Source organism: Balaenoptera borealis (genome assembly GCF_965194805.1).
Source record: "Balaenoptera borealis genome assembly, chromosome: 3".
NCBI lineage: Eukaryota > Metazoa > Chordata > Mammalia > Artiodactyla > Balaenopteridae > Balaenoptera > Balaenoptera borealis.
The window spans coordinates 24,462,283-24,480,860 of record NC_138866.1 but is presented as its reverse complement, the minus strand read 5'-3'; the positions used below and the strand labels follow the sequence as shown (position 1 = coordinate 24,480,860).

Here is an 18,578-nt window from a genome sequence, read left to right as displayed (position 1 = left end):
TGGCTCCGAAACAGGAGGCCTTGAGTGGTTCTCTGATGTATGTTTTCCTTCCGCTCAGGAAGACAAATTGGGGATTTTATGAGCTAATGTAACTATTTACCCAGGGGCCGCTGGAATACTATAAAGTGATGATTGATTAATTGATGAATTTTACATGTTGAGGAGACTGCTTAGAAGTAACCCTACTATAAAACGCAGCTGGAGATGGCGCCTGGCAGGCAACACCTTTCCCAAGGTCCAGGAGATGAGCTGGGGACTCAGAAAGAGTGTCCTGGTAGGAGAAAAGGGGCAAGCGGTATTTCGATGGACTTCTGTGTGGGAAAATCCACAGCTCGTCCTCCTAGTCCTTGGGAAGGAGTTTCACGATAATAAAGTGGCAAGAGGCATTTGTGGTGTGCTGACCTGAAGGAGGTGAGAGACGCTCAGCTCTGATGCCTCCCATGCATTCTCTTATTGAACTCTTCACATCTACCCCTCCAGGTAAGTGTCGTCATCCTCACTCCAAAAGAGGAAAAGGAGACGCAGAGAGGTTCAGTAACTGCTCACGGTCGCCAGCTGCTAGCACACCCCAGGATCGCAGATGGGTCTGCCTCCAAAGCCTGTGCCTTTTTCTTCAAAACCCTGACATTTCCAAGGCACAGCTGTGGGCCGGGGGTACATCTTAGCTGTGTCTGCATTCCCAGCTCTGCACAGTGCATGGCACCATAGTAGGACCTCAGAAGTACTTCTTGAGCTGAAAGGGTGGCCGCAAGCACCAGGGGCAGTGTGGGTCTCTAGGGTCCCGAGACATGTTGGAGCTCAGAGGGTATCCTGTCTAAGGATTGTAACTCTCTTACTTTTCAGAGGAGGAAATGGAGGCAAAGGGAGGAAAGGGGCATCTCCAAGGCCATGTAACCCATTTGTGGCCCTGAAGGGATTCCTTATGCCATGCTCCTGGCCATTAGGATCTGTCCTTGGGCTGCCTGTGGGGCAGGAGTGGGCAGTCCCAGCCCTGCCAAACTGTTTGCTCTCAGTCCTCTCCCCACCCCCGATGTGTTCTAGAACTCTCTGCCAAAGGGAGAGGAAGTGCTTTGGAGGTGAGGAAGAGGATGGGATAGAGGAGGATCTCAGAGGCAGGGAACAGGGCTGGGGCCTGTGCTTGTGAGACCCCTCTCAACCCCTCCCCCAGAGACTCTCCCCCCAGCCGTGGGCTGGGGTGCTGTTTACGGTGCTCCAATAACAGCTTCTCTCCTCGGAAGGGATAATTTCTCAGGCTCTGCCTGCTGATTAGAGCTGGAATTTAAATGAAAAGCTGTGACCTTGTGGAAGTGCCCTAGTTATTCAGAGGCCTGATGAGGAAGTAGGCCTCTTGCTTCGGTCCACCGGAACCCTGGCAGGTGCGGGAGGAGGGGCTCCTGTCTGCCGGGGCCCAGAGGGGGCCTTGGTCCGCTGTTGCCGGAAGCAGCTGCCAGCCTTTGCTCAAGCCTCCCTCTGCCTGCTCTTGATCTCTGCCCCTTGTTGTCTTGCTCCTCCAGTTTAAGTCATCTCAGTGCTGTCCTTGGAGAGGGGACCTGCTGATTTGTCCTGAGCCCTGCTATGTCTGCAGGGAGTCCCTCGTCCAGCCTGAGGGACACCGTTCTTCACCCGAAGCCAGGAGGCAGTGCCTGACACACTGCCTTGTGTTTATGGACACGGAGGGTTTGCTCTCGAAGCTTGCTGCTCGGAGAGGGGATCGGACCCACAGAACTAGCAGCATCAGCCTCGCCCAGGAGCCCGTTAGAAAGGCCGGATCTCAGGCATCACCCCAGACCTGTGGAGTCAGAGTCTGCAAAGACCAAGAGCCCCAGGGGTCTGCCCGTTAAAGCTGGAGACACACTGACCTAAAATTCCCCGTCTCTTTGGGGCCCACAGGGCCGTGTTTACTGAGGAAGGTGTATTCCACCTTGCTAAAGCCCTGTTCCTTATCTCTTCTTCTGGGCACAGAGTGAAATATCCACTTTCTGGGTTGACAGGAGCGAAGAGGAAGAATGAGATTAAGGAAAGGGAAGGGAATGAACGCTTAGCAACCACTTGGTCTGCGCAGATCTCTGTTCAGGCACTTCCTATATATGTGAGGCAAGGTAGCTGCCAGCTTTCACACGGCCTTCAAGCTAAGGTTGATTTTTCACTTTTTAAATAGTTGAAAGCAATCAAAAGAAGAATAATTAGTGATGCAAAAATTTTATGAAATTCAGATTTCAGTGTTCACAAAGTTTTATTGGAACACAGGCACACTTGTTCATTTCTGTATCACTTGTGGCTGCTTTGCAAAGGCAGCTTGGAGCAGCTGCAACACAGACACTATGGCCTGCAAAGCCTAAAAGATTTACCATCTGGCCCTTTACAGAAAAAGTTTGCCACCCCTGGGTTAGGGCACAGGCTTGGATCCAGATGCCTCAGTTGACATCCTGCCTCTATCCCAGCACAGTACGGCCTGTTCAGGTTACTTTTCCTTTGTGGGCCCTACTTACCTCATCTGTAAAATGGGGACAATAAGTACCTACCTCATGGGGCTATTGTGAAGATTAAATGAGCTCATGCATGTCAAGTCTTTAGAACAGTGCCTGGCACATAGTAAGCAATGTATAAGTTAGCTATTATTTTAAGTTATCTTGCTTGATCCTTTCCACATGTGTTTCTATTTTACAGATGAAGATACTTAGGCTCGGAGAGGTCTAAAAACAAAAGAAATCATTCTTTTCCTGTGTCTTGGTTCCCCTAACTGTTCAGAGGTTGCTCCCACTGCTGAGCCGTAGACACCTCTAAACACACCTGCTGTTTTCTCCTTGTCACACACTCTCTCCCATCCTTCCTGATCTTTATGCATTCAGTAAAGAGGTCCCTCAGACTTAGATCCTGGCCACCATTGCTCTCAAGTGAGGCCAAGAAATCCCAGTAAGAGGGAGGAAAGGGGACCGATATTTATAAAGGATCCACCATGTGCCAGGTCCCTACCACTTCACAGGTGAAGAAACTTGGTCTCCAAAACATCGCATCCTTTGCCCAAAGGCCAGAAGCAAGTATGGTAGGTATCAAGATTTAAATGCATCCTGGGGTCTCTGCTTTGTCATTCTGCCTTCCTTTGGCTCTGTTGCTTTCCCCAGCAGCTGTGTGGCCTTGGGTAAGTCATTAACCTTTCTGGGTATCAGGCTTCTTTAAATCAGATGACCTCTCAGGCTTCTTGCATTCTGAGGATCTATGATTAGGCCATCTAACTGAGCTCTCTTGGGGAGGAGGATTCAGGAAAATGCCTTCTCCTCCATTACCAGAGACTGACAGCTCCTAACTCCAGTGCTACCCGTTATATTTTTGTCTTTTCTTTCCTATTCTTTTGGACAATAGTCCCACTGGCTTTTCTCTCTTATTTATTAAGAAAAACATCTGACATTTATTGAGCTTGTATTTTGAGCCAGGCACTGAAATACTATGTTTTTACATGCATCAGTTAATTCTTTTGACATGCCCAGGAGGTGGATTCTGTTATTAAACCCATTTCACCATGAACAAACTGACACTCAGGGATATTAACTCATCAGTCCCACCCAGTAAAAAGTGGTAGAGCAGGATGCAAAGCCTGGTATGTCTGGCCCTGGAGATGTCTCATATGGAGTTCCACCTAGAGTGTTCACCCCACAAAGGTACATTCCTGTACTGTATGGTCTCAGCCTAGAACAGTGCCAGTACATCATAGGCACAGAATAAACACTTGCTCAATGAACGAATAGCGCTCAAGACTCAGTTTTTAGTTTTACCCCACACCACTTTAAAAGACAGGCTGCTTTTTTGTTGGGGTTCACCCTGAGACAGAAGGTAATTGAACCAGTGTTTATTCAGTGCCCATCTTGGGCTCAGCTCAGTGGGGAATGCAGGCTGTAGGGAAATCCACCACTGCTGCACATAATTGGATTGGAAAGGGGCCCTTGGCTGGGCTAGCAGTGCTCAGCTCCCAGCCAATTGCCCGGCTGGGGCCTGGGAAGAGCCCCTTGGCTCCTGTAGCTGTTCCTGATGAGTAGGTGTGAGTAAGGAGCTGCTTCCCAGCGTGCCTCCAGCTCCGGCTAACTCAAAGAAGCAGATCACTAGGCCTTGGTGCCTTTTTCTAGAGCCTTTTAAAATCGCCTCCTTTACTGTCTTGGCAAGGCAGACTCACTGGGGTGCTGGTTATGGTCCCAGTTTGTTTCTCAGTTCTGGAGGGCAAGGTCAGGGTTAGAGCTGGAAACACCATTAAAGTGACCCTGTTGTCTCAATGGGATAGTACTGCCCCTACCCCTGACCCTGCCAAATGTGTAGGATGGGTATTTGTTGCTCCAATAATGAGGGGGCATTGGTGGTATTTAGGAGGAAGGGACAACGAATGCTAAATGTGCTGCAATGTATGGGAAAGTTTCATTCAGAGATTGTGCTGTTCAAGATGCCGTTGGTGAGACCAAAGAGAAACTATTCTAGATTAATTCCTTCTTTGTACAGGAGAGAAAACAGGCCATAGAACTTTCCTGTAATTCAGCTGAGTCACACAGCCTATTTATGGTAGCATTGGAGACCCTCCCATTCCGAAGACCTGCCTAGGAAGGTCTGGAAAGCTCCTGGGCTAAGCTAGTCAGTTTGTGGGGCTAGGCCTCAGGAGGAGTGGGGCGGTGGAATACAGCTGATTGTTGAGGACAGTGGGTGCCCTTATGCGGCCACTTAGCTGACTGTGACCATGGAGGGAGGCATCTGAGGACGCCTGGGTAAGCGGTCTGCCAGGTCTGCCAGCTTCCTGGAGAAATGATGTTGGCGAGAGATGGGAGGGGGGTGGTGGAGGAGAGAGGGCCTAGATACGCCAGTCTCCTGAATAACAACAGCAGTGACGACAAGCTTTTGAGCCCTTCCTACGTGCCGTGAACTCTGCTTAGTGCTATCTATACGTGGTTGCATGTGATTGTCACAGTGATCCTGAGAAGATATCTTACAAGTGAGATGCAGTTGTTTTACAGGAAAAAGGCACAGAATAGTTAACATGCTCAAAATCCCAGTTAGCAGGAGGTAGAGCTGGGATTTGAATCCAGGTTTTGGATTATTTAGAGCAGCAGTTTGCAAATTCTGGTGAGCATGAAAATCACCTGGAGAGTTAATGAATGCGATCCAGGCTCATTGAAGTAAGACATTTCCCCCAGGTGCTCTGATATGACCAAAGTTTGAAAACCAGTGTTTTAAAGGAAAGTGAAGGGACTTAAAAACTTCAGCATTAACTGCTGTTTTATACCCTCCATAAATTCAGGGAAGCAGGGAGGTGGGGGTGAGGAGATAGAAGGGAGGGTGGGATGAATGATCCCCCCTTTGTCTGAGCTCCATGGCACCTTAGGTCACGGGGCTAGTAGAGCCCTCATCATAATACGCTACGCTATAGCCAGCTGTGTATTGTCCCCCACATGCCCACATCGGCCACTGTGGGCTCTTGAAGGACAGGGAGTCCCTTATGCTTGAGAACAGAGACTTATCCATGCCTGCATCCCCACTACTTGCCATCTTGTATGTGTTCATAAACTTTGTTGCTAGAATCAGCATTTCCGAGATGGAAAGGAACCAAAAGGTTGTCAAGGTTCTTTGTGCACCTAATTTTTGAATCTCTTCTGTAAGAGTTTATTCAAACTTGGCTTGAACCACTGCAGTGATGAGTAACTCATTGCTCCTTTAACCATTCTGTTCCATTCTAACAGCACTGAGTGTTCACAAGCTCTCCTTTATTCTGAGTCACTATAGCTTTCACCACCTGTATTGCTTCCAGCCCTTGGAGACACACAAAATAGATCTAATTACACTTCCAGTGTTTGAAGACAGGGCTTTTGTCTTTAAGGATTTTCTTTTCTAAAGGCTAAAACATCTCCAGTTTCTTTGGGCATTCTCATACAAGGGTTTTCAGCTCTTTCATCCAGGTCATAGTTCTCTGAAAAATAACATTTTTTTGCTTCCTTTCCAAAGAAGGATGCCCACACAGCATACAGTGTTACGGACATGCTGCAACCGGTTCATTATAGAGTGGTAACATTACTCCCTTTTTCTAGACTCCCTACATCTATTAATGGCAGCATCAAACACCTTACTTTTTAAAAAATGACTGTGGTATTAAATTGAACTTAAAGTCACTGAAAACCTTTAAGATTTTGTGTGCACTGCTGCTAAGCCATTTCTCTCCCCTTCCTGCGCTTGTGCAATTGGTTTATTTGACTTAGACTTGGGGCCATTCTTTGATTTTGTCAAATTCATCCCTGGAGTTTTAAAATCCAGCACACCATGGTCTATTTGGATACAGTTAATTCATCTAGCACATCTGCCGACCCTTCCAGCTGCATGTCATTCATGAACAAAGAACTATTTTAGAGAAGTTCATGACATTTGGAGAGCAAGGACTTCTTCTTCTTTGGGAAGAGTCTTTTCTAGAAGCCATAATTGCTGATGCTTTAACCCTTAGAGTGACAAGCATGACTGCCTTTATCTCTCTTCCTTCCATGGTATTCATGAAAAAAGAAGCCACACCCACCCCTCCAGAGAGGTGGAATAGATTGGGAAGGTGCTGCAGACATTCTTTCCTCTTCTCTGTGGCTATGCCATGCAGACACTTCTGGTGATTCATGGGCGCCATTGAGGAAATACTTTCTGTTCAGTCCAGGTCACCATGCTGTAAGAACAAAGTTGGTCTAGAGGCAAATAGTGAGTGCGCTAGCACAGTTACCTCCAACAAAGGGCTTAGTGGTGAGAATGGAATGTAGTGGCATCACGGAAGGACCAACCCAGAGGCACCTGCCTTGGAGAAATAGCAACAGGCTCTCCTCTGGAAACCATCACCATCATCAGTCCAACTATTCACTTCATTCCCAGTATTGTTCAAGGCTTGTGGAAAAGCCAAAATCATATAAGTAAACGGTTGATCTTCTGTTCATGTCAGTTCATGATTGCTGTTGGGTGGTTTGTTGATGCCTCGTTTCGTGCTTCAACCTTTTTGATTATGGGTGGTGTTCTCAGGGTATCAGTTTGAACCATTTTAATTGTCATTTTTGTAGGTCAAAACCAGTCAAATATCAGCAATTTCATATGGTTCAACCCAGTAAGTAGTTGCTTGGCCTCTTCAGAAATCATCTTGGTTCATAGAAACTCTATGTCTTAGAGTTGGAATGGATTTTTGGTGGTTATCTTCTAAAAGGCCACTTTGACTCTCTTCTGTGGTATTCTGGCAAGTGAAATATCCCCTATTATTCCACACTCATCTTGCTGAATGCACTTGGTCATTTATCTTGCTTGTGCAACTTTTAAAATGTTTGAAGGTAGCTCTCATGTCCTTACCTGGCTCTCTCCTGTTTGGGCTGTACGTAGCAGTTCCTTCAGCCATTCTTCATGTGACATGCCTTGGGACCTCTTACCATCTGATTCTTCTCCTTTGGATACGTCTACCTCATTAATGCCCCTCCTAATATATGGCACTGTTCTCTGAACCAGAACCCTAGGTTTTGTGGTCAGTGATAAGAAGAGGTGGGGCTTTTGACTTCTTTTTATTTGTGATTTTTGGGGGTTGGTGGGGGTAGTGGGAGGTTGTGCTTAAGTGCCACAATTTATATTTGCCCCTTAAAATTAAATTTTGCTTTTGCCTGCTCACATCTTTTGGGCCCTAATTCCGATGGCTAACGAGTTAGCTATTCCTTTCAGCTTTAGTTCATTACAACATCCAGACAGCATGTCATGAATGTTCTCAGCCAAGTCATTTATCAAAATGCTGAGCAGGTCTAGGCTCTGCTGTAAGCCACTGGAGAACCCCAGACAGGACAAGGAAACTGAAGTCCATGATGAAGCTCATGGTGAAGGTCAGGAAATTGCCTCTGGAAGGGCTGGTCTGAGACGTGACTGTGGAAGTAGGTGGAGATTTCCTTCAGGCCCCACCTCTTCCCCTTAAGCGTCCTTCTCCCCAACCCCAGCCTGTCCCTTGTGTTCTCCCCTGCCCGTGGTGGCAGACTTCCTCAACCTGTGACTGCGTGTCTCCATCCTTCCTTCTCACATGTCCCTGTGCCACTCCTGTCTTTGAAGAAAGGTCTTAAGCTTGGCTTCCTGATGGTCTCACACACAGGGCAGTGCAATGACTGAGGAGCCTGAGTGCAGCTCGTGTTCAGATTTGCATTTTAATGAGGGAAGTTGCTTAATAACCCCAAGAAGTGACCCAGGAAAGGAAAAGCTTCATATTTTAGTAGAATCTGGGGATGGAGATTGAGGAGAGGGAGATGGTGGCCATTTATGTAAAAGGGTTTCCCCAGTACACCTTAAATCATGCTACACCAGAATCATAAATGAAGTTGAATTAATGTCCAGACACTATTTTCTGCTCCTGAATTCTCCAAGACATGTCTCCTCCCTTCGCCACCAGCACTGAATTAGACAGGGTAGCTAGTGTCATAGCTACCATCCAGCCTGCAGAATCCACCTTCTGGCTTAGAATCCACATTTCACCACTTATTAAGAAGTGGGATTTTGGCTCTAGGTCTTGGTTTCCTTACCTGTAAAACATTAACAACATTAATCAACATTATAGCAATGACATTCCCATAGAGCTATATTTAATGGCATGACACATAGCCATGGCTTCTATATAGCAAACAGTCAACAGATATTAGCTACTGTTCTAATTCTGTCTTTTTACCAAATTAACTGAACTTCTTCTCTTTTAAGCGCTTAAAATGCTAAGATGTGTATTTCTTCTTTCCCCTTCTCTCTTGTCCAAGTTCCCAATCACCCTGCAGACACGATGGTTACCTGTGGCTTCTCTTTCTGTCAGGCCCCACCCCCTACCATCTTCACCGGCTCCTTACTTCCTCCAGAAACATAGGGTGAATGTTTCCATTACCTTCTGATTTTATGTAATTACTCTTTTTAAAAGTCCTTGTGGCTTCATAAAAATTCAACGTTGGCACTTGGCACTTAACAGCAATTAGTGACATTTCATTTCTCTACTTCAGTATGGAAAAAGAGATGATATGTGTGGATTTTACAGGGGGAGAAAAGTTACCCTGAAAGTGAATGAGAGAAAAGTCTTGGCAGAGATAACTTGCTTTTTTCCCCCCCAAATATCTCTCTCTCTTTTTTTTTTTCCATGAGTGACTTCCTTCCTCCCCTGAAATACTTTCCCCAATTACCCAGCCAAAATGAAGGAAGGAAGGAGGATTAAAAACCATCTGAGGGGGTGGGATATTATAGGTTTGAGAGGGACACAGTACTGGCTTAAATGATGGAGGCCTTCAACTTCTGGCCTGGTTCCTGAACATTGCATCTTCCTTTTGCCTGTTTCAGTAAATGTTTTCTATTCTCTATATTAGTCATTTTCATGACAAGCTTCATGATGGCCACAGCCACTTACAGATGACTTTGCTTTCGTAGCCATTTCCATTCCCCTGAGCTGCAAAAGCAGCTACCTCCATAGGGATTTTCCCAAAGGGTATAACATAGTTTAGAGGGCCATACGTATATTTTGCATATAATCTACATAAGATTTGCAGTCTGTTCTATGGCAATTTCAACTTTGTATATCTTACCTACTGATGATCTTTTTCTCTTCTTGTTCTTGTATGTACCCTGAGAACCTGTGCACCACAGATAGATAGGCACAGGAAGGCATGGGATATATATAGCACTAGAAAGAGTGAAGAGAAGGGTAAAAAATATCAGACATCTTCGTGGGGTCCAGAATGGTCCCTGAATCCAGCTAGGGTAGCACTTTGATAGTGTGTGACATCTACATAGGAAACATTTCAGTTGCTTTCTAATTTTTATAATTATTTTTAAAAAGGCATTGTAGTTCCATAAGAATTCTGTATTGAAAATTCTCAATATCCTGACTATCAAAGGCTCTTCCGAGCTCAATTCCTGTTCCCTACCCTCCATTAGGTGAACTTTTATGGAGCTGGCTTTTGAGTCTTCATTGAAGAACTATTCAAATTCAGAGCTGATGGTGGGATTGTTTTGGAGAGATGTGGTCCCCTTTGCTTCCCTGAGCCCCCTGTTCCAGCCCACATCTTGTCTTTTGGCAGCCCTGAACATCAGGTTCAGATTAAATGCCAAACTGCAAACCCAGCCAGGTGCTAGTCCCAAGGCTAGCTGTGTGGTCTGGGGGGCTGCTGCTGACCCTCTGTTTCTGAAATTGACAAGAAGGGTGATCTTCATTCCCCCCCCACCCCCTAGCTTTCCTCATCAACCACATACATAACACACAGCCAGCATAGATCGCTTTTCCTTCTTTGCTAATTATATCCTTCTCAGTTAAGATTTTTTTTTTGAGCATTATTTTTCTGTATCTATATTGGAAAGCCATATAGTTCCTTTTTCTTTCTGAATGTAAAATTTTACTTTAATGTTAAATATGCATGTAGAAAAAAGAACCTCCAGGATATCTTAATATCCCCCATCCCTCCCAGGTTAAGACTCAGTGCTCTAGCCCCTTTTTCTTTGAGGATTCATTCACTTACATGGGCACAGACCCTCTCTTTCATGAAGTGGAGATGATACACTTTTATATTTGTCCTGACTTTCTTGCAGACCTTAGTCCTATATTGTTAAATGCACCCTAGACTTTTTGCTTGAGTGATTCTTCTGTTTCTTCAACTTATCATGCCTAAAACAGAACTCATTATCGCCCTCATTCCAAATCCATCTCCCAACTCCATCCCACCTTCCTATTTCTGACAATGCTTCACTCAGTCTCCCATCCGTTCTTCCCCTGAAGCATCTCATCGGTCACCCAAAGCCTGTTGAATCCTCTTTCTCCCTTTTCCTTCCTGCTGCCATGATACTAATTTAGGCCCTCTGCCTATGACAGATCTTTCTGCCTCTCTTTTCCCTCTAATCCATTCTGTCCGCACCATTGCCAAAGCCATCTTCCTCAACATCATCTTCCCTGGGTCATTCTCCTGCCCACAAGCCCTCAATGTCTCCCATCAGCTGCAAGATCAAGTCCTTTTTCCTTAGCCTGGAAACTCAAGGCCTTCATACAATGGTTCCATACTTTGATCCTTAAGATCACCTTTCACTTCTTCCTCAGATGAACCGTTTGTATGTGTTCACTGTTATTCATACAGCATGCATTACGTACCTACCGTGTGCCTGTCAGTGTCCTAGGTGTTCCAGAAAGTTGACAGGAAAGTCCTTACAAATGCAATTGGTGGTCTTGGGAGGTAGTGGTGTTAACCTGGAACGTCCTCCATCGCTCTAAATCCTAAACCGTCTTCCAAGGCATATTGTAAATCCCACTTTCCTCCAGAAACCTCTGCTGCACACCCAGGGCCCTCCTCACAGTCCTACTGTCCTTATTGTCTGAATTAATCGTTTGACACTTACCAATTACTCATCATTCACTCCTCATTCACTCACCAAATACATACGGAGCACCTACTGTGTGTCAGGCACTATGCTTCGTGTTGCCTCACACATCAGTATATTGTTATAGCATAAACAAAAAAAACAATAACCCTTATATAGTCCTTACCATGTACAGGCACTGCTTTACATATATTCATTTATTTAATCCTCAAAACAACCTATGAATTTGTCATGATAATTATCCAAATTTTACAGATGGGAAGTCAAGGCACAGAGATGTTTAGCAACTTTCCTAGGGTCACAAACTAGAAAGTAACAAAGGTGGGATTCAAATCTGGCTCTGAAGTCCTTGATCTTAACCCCTACCCTTCACTGTCAGGTACCACTATATATATATATCATATGTATGTTTGTGTAAATATAAACACACACACACACCTTGTCAACTAGACTCTAAACTCTTCGAGGTTGACAACTATGTACCATACTTCTTTGCATTCCACTACCTTATGCAGCCTTTACATATAGTAGGTACTTGAATCATTTGTTTGATTGATTCTTGTTTCTTCCATTCACTTTTGGGGGGAACTGAGGTCTTTTTGCAGCAAGTAGGAGTGTTTTGGGGTGGAAGGGGAGAGAAACAATTTCAGAATAGACCTAGACCCTCTGGAATTCCTGGTTTCCAGTTCTTAACTCTGCAAGCTTAGGGGGTAGGTTTGTATAAGAGAAGACACTAATGTAAAAGCTCATGAAAGGGCAAAAATTCCCTTCTCAAAAAGCAAAATAAAACTCAAACCATAATATGTTTACACAGTTTCTCCCCTCTCTCATGTTATTTCCTGTTACACTTGTTTATGTCTGTTTTGCTTTGTTGCCTACAAAACCAAAGTTTTGACATCAGGATCTCAGATTTGCATTCCTGTCCTGATATTTCTATTTAAGATTTTCTATAAGTTGAAGAATATGTACATTTTATTTGAGTCACAATACTGCAACTACATATGTAGCTTAATAAAACCTGACGAGTACATATTTAAATTTTAAAACACAGGTGGTGGATATTTGCATTTTAAAAGGATTCTTCCTTTTGCAAAAGGATCCACTGCAGGGTTCCATTATATATCCAATTCCTCTTAGTGCATTTATCATACAATTTAATTTACCAAAATTTGATTTATATGTCACTCTAAAGGGGTAGCTCTCAAGTTCTAGTGAGTACAAGAATCACTAGTGCGACTTATTTAAAATTCAGATCTTTCCCCAACTCCTCCCCAAGATTCTAATTCATTAGGACTTGGGTGGGGCCCAGGCTCTTCACGGTTGATAAGTATCCCCAGGCGGATGATGCAGGTGGTCAGTGAAATGTGTTTTGGGAAACACAGCTTCAAAGAAACACAGGTAATACATAAATGGGCCCAACTGTAGGGGCTTCTCCAGGGCTTTGAACACCCTCTGAATACCAAGTGTCCTGTTTCCTCTTCATTTGGCAAATTTTTGTTTACTCTTCTGCCTCTCTTCTACTCACACCTCCCAGCTGCCAAACATCTTTAATTGCGGGTATAAAAATGTTTGTCCTTTCATTTAAAAAATGAAAGGACAGTTATCTCAGTAAAGCCCCCAGCTTTATTGAGATAACTGACATATAACATTGTGTAAATTTGAAGTATATAATGTGTTGATTAGATACACTCATATGAAACACCTTCATTCATTTCATCACATAGTTACCATTTCCTTTTTATGGTGAAGACATTTAAGGTCTACTCTCTGAGCATTTACATTTCAAGTACACAATATAGTACTATGGTCCTTTTATTTTTAACCTCCATTTTGCTCTTAGGGATCTCTTTGGATCTTCCTTATTCTCATTTCTTAATGCTGACAACCCTCCTGTGAATTCACACACCTATTCTGTTCCCGTTCCCCCTTCACATACACCACCTACCTGCCCCAGACCCTCCCTCTTAGTGTGCTTGATCTGGATGCTGAAGGCTATGGCTTGGTCCAGAAATATTAGGCATTTTATGAATAGTTACTTCTGCCGAGGTTTCTCTTAGTCAAATCTAGTGCCTTTGTTCCTTCTTCTTCTTATCCCCTCCCATAAAATACCAAAACTTAATTTTTAAATAAAACAAATTATGAGACTGACTTGCTTTGGCATGATTCCCTTCCTCCATGAGTATTAATATCCTAGGCCTTGAGAGATGAATGCCAGAAAGGTACATTTAAAATATGATAATAGTTTAATGAAATTTGTTTAGAAAAAATGACTGACATTTATGGCACATGTATCTATGTATTTAATATATCATTGATCTTTAAAATGTCAATTGCTTGACCCATATTTTGTCTTTGATTACTTCTCTAAATCTCTAGTTATCTCCAAAAACATTTACAGATTTCCATACTTTAGAGATTTTTCTCCTTTTTTAATCTCCTATATCCCTGAATTTTACTCTGGGTAAAGTTCTCTGGGGTGATCTCCAAGTAATTCTGGTAGTAATAAAAGCAACAGAAGAGCAAATAGCCATCACGGTTGGCTACTGGTTGGAAATCTTTTCTTTTAATAGATGTATCAGGGCTTATGCTTCCCTTGAAGTAATGAGCTCTTAAGAGCCTTGTTTGACTTCCACAAGAACATAGTGAGAGGTTCTGCTACTTGTTTATTGGGCCTCCGTGTACCTTCTTTAATCCATTCAGTGCTTGGCTAGGCCTCTGTGATCAAAGGTGAGGGACTTTCTAGGAAAAGTTGGTGGTGGAGTAGGGACAGAGGGAAGGGGTGTGGTTGTCACTGGGTGAAGACAAGGATCATATGGAGATAGTTTCAGGTTGTCTAATTAACTCTTGAACGCAGGAACTCATTTTTTAAAAAAATATTTATTTATTTATCATTTATTTATTTAGGCTGTGCTGGGTCTTAGTTGCGGCATACGGGATCTTTAGTTGCAGCATGTGGACTAATTAGTTGCGGCATGCGAACTCTTAGTTGTGGCACGCATGCGGGATCTAGTTCCCCGACTAGGGATTGAACCTGGACCCCCTGCATTGAGAGCGTGGAGCCTTACCCACTGGACCACCAGGGAAGTCCTGCAGGAACTCATTTTGTATGTTCAATGTGGTCCGATTTTTGTAGAAGCGACTACTGTATCTAGGGGGAAAGAAAAGTTGGATGGTAATCTCTGGATGTGGGATTACAGCTGATTTTTTTCTTTTTTCTTTTCTGACTTTTCCAAAGTTTCTACAGTGACCATGTATTATTATTAAAAACAATTTAAAAGAAAGAAAGAAACCTACTTTGCCCGGCACCTGGAGTCTCTTTCCTAAGGGACCTAATCTTTAATAGATTTATCTCAAATCCTACCTATTGCATAGAAACAATGGTGAAAGGAAAGTTCTCATGATGTGGCCGAGAGGTTCAGCAAACAAAAGACTGACCTTGAACTGGGTGGCCCGGGACGTTCTGCCCTGCATTTCAGTGCTCGTTGCATGTTCCTCAGTATGTGTGAATGCCCCTGCCACCCCTTCCACTCAAGAATTAAGAGAAGATTGCCTGGCATTTGGGATTCTAACTCTGTCTTCTTTCTTTTTTCCTTCCCCCCCCAACCCCCGACTCCTCTTCTCCCCTCTCTTCCTTCCTCAAGGCCTCTCCCACCTCATGATGAGTGAACAAGGTAGGTGCTCTGTGCTTGTGGTGCTGCAGATGCCTGAATTGCTTGCCTTCGTGCCTCTGGCTGGTCGCTCAGAGCCTCATCAGCCCTGGCAGGCCATTTGCTGCCTGTCTCTCCTGCCATGGGCCAGGCTGGCAGCAGAGCCATCCTGCGGTGGGGGGCACCTTTCCCAATGCATCGTGGTTTCCCGCCCCCATCACCCCCTTGGCTTCTCCATTATGCACTATCATTTGTCATCCTGGGCACTGGCTCTGCCGGGCTGCCTCCAAGAGAGAAGCATGAAACAAGCCATGACGGTGTCGATAATGGGGGTGAATGAAGCTAATTTCAGAGCAACAGAGCGGTTAACTTCTTCCCTAAGCCCCATGCTGGGGCCCCAGGTTGGGGGAGAGGAGCTGGGCTTCTCTGAATTTCACTCTGAGTAAAGGTTTGCTTTTTGTCTTCCCCTCCATCCCACTGCCCATTGTAATGACTTTTAGCCCCAGCCCCGAATGGTCAAAGGGAACCCTTGGGGGTTTGACTGTTTTCAGTTTTGTATAAAAGCAAAAACCACCGAAAGAACATGCTAATGTCCTCATGGCAGGATTCTAACTCATTATACACCCTGAAGAAAACTGCATATAAAGATCTGTAAATTCAGCATCTGCAACCTAAAATATTCAATTATGCAGGAAATGAACTGTGCAGGAAATTCAGCTCAGCTAAGCACAGGGTGGGCTGTGAATGAAGCCTTTTTCTCCTAAATAAAAATTTTCCATATTATCAGCCTAAATCAGGATTCAAGAACTGAGCCTACTTAAAATTGTCTTTTTCTTCACCGTTCAATTGCTGCTATTGTGTTTCTTCTGCGCTTTGGAATGATTGCAAGATGGGTCTACCTGCCACGCCCTGACACCAAAAGACTGTACTTTAATTTCTCTTGTCTATTTCTTTTCAAAATACACATGGGACTCAGTGGCTTTTTTTGGAGGGCCAAAGAAAAGGGAAAGGAGGGGTATTTCCGTGTTCTGCCGTTTTTTCTTGATCTTTTGAGTAGGGTGGGGCAGCACGGAAGGACACCCCCCACACACACCCCCATTTCCTTACACTGGATCCATCAGACAGTGTTGCCATAAAGGGGAGTGTATGATCAGAACAACCCAGGTCTGAGGGAAGTTTGCTTATGGTGTACAGGTAGCTGCAGAGGTGGGCAATTGAGGGCGTCCTGACTTGATAAGGCAGGACAAGGAGGAAGCACACTTTATCAACAGAATTGTATCCTCCAGACCTGAGCCAAGATCCATGATGTGGACTCTGGGCATTTCAATGAACACATGGTCTGGTATAGGAGCAGATGTCAAAGAACAGAGCTGGACGGAGGGGGTCAGGTGAGTTTTCCAGTGTTAGATGGCGCTCTGGAAGAGGTTGGGATGAAGTCTCTCTATTCTTGTAGGTGAGTGAGAGAAGTGATCCCCCTACAGCAGGTTACTATGAAGTGAATATGAGTAGGGGGTGCTCTTCATGTTGACTTAGTATCCAGGTAGTTTGAGAGAGTTATGCATATCTCTACAGAGTGGTAAGACCCAAGTTCTATGAATTGCTGGAATTCGGTGGCCCAACGTTGATAACAAGTTCCACCAGAAAAAGCAGGCCCTCAGAGTCCTGATGACAAAATGCCCTTCTACATTGTCTCATCTTATGCTCCCAGCTGCCCTTTTGGAGTTCTAGCTTTTACAGTGGCTTGGAAGTCTGAGTGTATCATATGGCTGATGTCATAGCATAGAATCTAGGTAGATGAGATAGGCTGGTAGGGACTTCTTTAATCCTGATTCAGTTCATTTCAGACCCACTGATGAAGCACAGGCATTTCAGAGGGCTAAATCCCAACGTTGGTGTGAAAAGCATTTGGAGAACCTGTATTGTATACCCTTCCCACTTTTCCGCCTACTACTCAACTTCTCTTGGGCACTCAACATTGAAGTGTACATGAGTAGAGAATTCAGACATACTATGTACATATGCTCTGGGGGGGTAAGTCAGGAATCTTCTAGAAAAAGAGGCTTTAGGCAATGAAATAATGACAGACACGGATACTGTGAATCCCTCTTTAGACAGGTTTTCAAAAAAGAATGCAGAATTCTTCTGGGTGGTCAGTGTCACTAAGATTTGAAGGTGCAATTTGCTGTTTAATTTGTTTTTAAGAAGGTCCTTTGACCCCATTCCTCCTCCTCTCATTCTTTTCCATTTCCCACCCTTTGTCTGTTCTTGCCCTTGTGATGATTACCTAAAAAGCCAATACTCCTTTCCTTTTCCTTATTCCTTCAACATGAAAGAAAGAGATTTCTGTCTGGTTCTTGCTGAATCTCCAGAATTTGTTTTTGATGCCCATAAATATGTGTGGAAATACTTATGTATGTTGTGTGTGTACCACCTATACATGTATGTCATACTCTTGATCCTCATGACTCATATTAATGTTGAGAAAATACAGGAGAACTTAGATTCTCTGAAACTTTCCCTAAACAATTTTACATTGGTTAAGTGTGTGCAATTTCACATACATGTGGCTATGCAGTGCTTTTGCATGCAGATTTGGTCATGTTTCTAAGGATGGGACTGAGAAGAAGCTAATGGGAAAAAGCTTAAACGTGAAGCTGATGGAAGCAGCCTTGCTGGTCACACTGTTTAAGCAAAACATTGTGCATTTATTTTGTGCTGCCTTCTCAAGATTGTACTGCTGTTGCCATTACTATCGTGGGTTTTGCTATGTGTGTTACATTTCTTTGTGTGTCTGCAGTGTGCTGATGTTTTACTCTCCCTGCTCTCTCTCTCTCTCTCTCTTGCCGCCTCCATGGTGGACACCATGCTTCCTCTACATAACTGGACGTTCCTTTCTGTAGGTAGAAGTAAAGGTAGAGATCATTTTATTTTTATCATTATAACTATCAATCTGCCTTCTGAAATATTCATGTATCCAAGGGGAATTGTGATTCTGATGAATATAGTCCAGATTTTAACAGTGTTTTTAACAAAAACTAAAAAAAAATAAAAATAAAAAGCCAATGCTACCATTTTCCTTCAATGTACTTCATACTCAGTGGTTGGGGATCGTTCTGAGTTGGCCTCCCTCCCTCTAAATCCAGGATGAGCCTTACCCATTATGGTGTGCTGTTTCTAGCAGGAATGGGGGGTTCTGAAAGTGGTTGTGCAGTGTTGGGAAGATATGTTTTACTTAAATCAGGGTATTCTAAGATCCCCTCCAGTAAATGTATTGAAGGGACGGGAAAGATGTGAAATGAAGTGCCAATGTTTCATCACTTGGGAATAACTGAATTCAGGGAGGGAAGGATGATAGATGAGCAAGGGGAGAGGATTGGTGAATAGCTTGAAATTTTATTTAATGTGAAATTTGGGGGATATTTATTGCTCTTTTATCTTCTGTGTTACACATTCTGTATTTTGGGGAGTGGAAGTCTTCTGATTGGGGGTGATGAGCTGAGAATGGTGGGACTGAAGGTGTGGAAGAACATAGGAATGACAGTGCATTACATCATAAGGAGAAAATGGAGAAAGAGGCAACACTGGATT

The 18,578-nt window shown here is 44.0% G+C and overlaps 1 protein-coding gene across 17 annotated transcripts in view; it reads left to right on the top strand.

Annotated features, from left to right (window-relative positions):
• NRXN3 (neurexin 3) overlaps nucleotides 1–18,578 on the top strand; it is a 1,723,243-nt gene that overhangs the window by 148,241 nt on the left and 1,556,424 nt on the right. For 15 of the 17 annotated variants that reach the window (XR_014242461.1, XR_014242462.1, XR_014242463.1 and 12 more), the window contains exon 4: nucleotides 14,985–15,014. The exons of the other annotated variants lie outside the window; for them this stretch is intronic. Coding sequence is in view for 12 of the 15 variants with exons in the window: in XM_082384655.1 (XP_082240781.1) it covers nucleotides 14,985–15,014 (30 nt within the window). In the remaining 3 variants the exon portion in view is untranslated. The remainder of the gene's footprint in view (nucleotides 1–14,984; nucleotides 15,015–18,578) is intronic. 17 annotated transcript variants of the gene reach the window in all.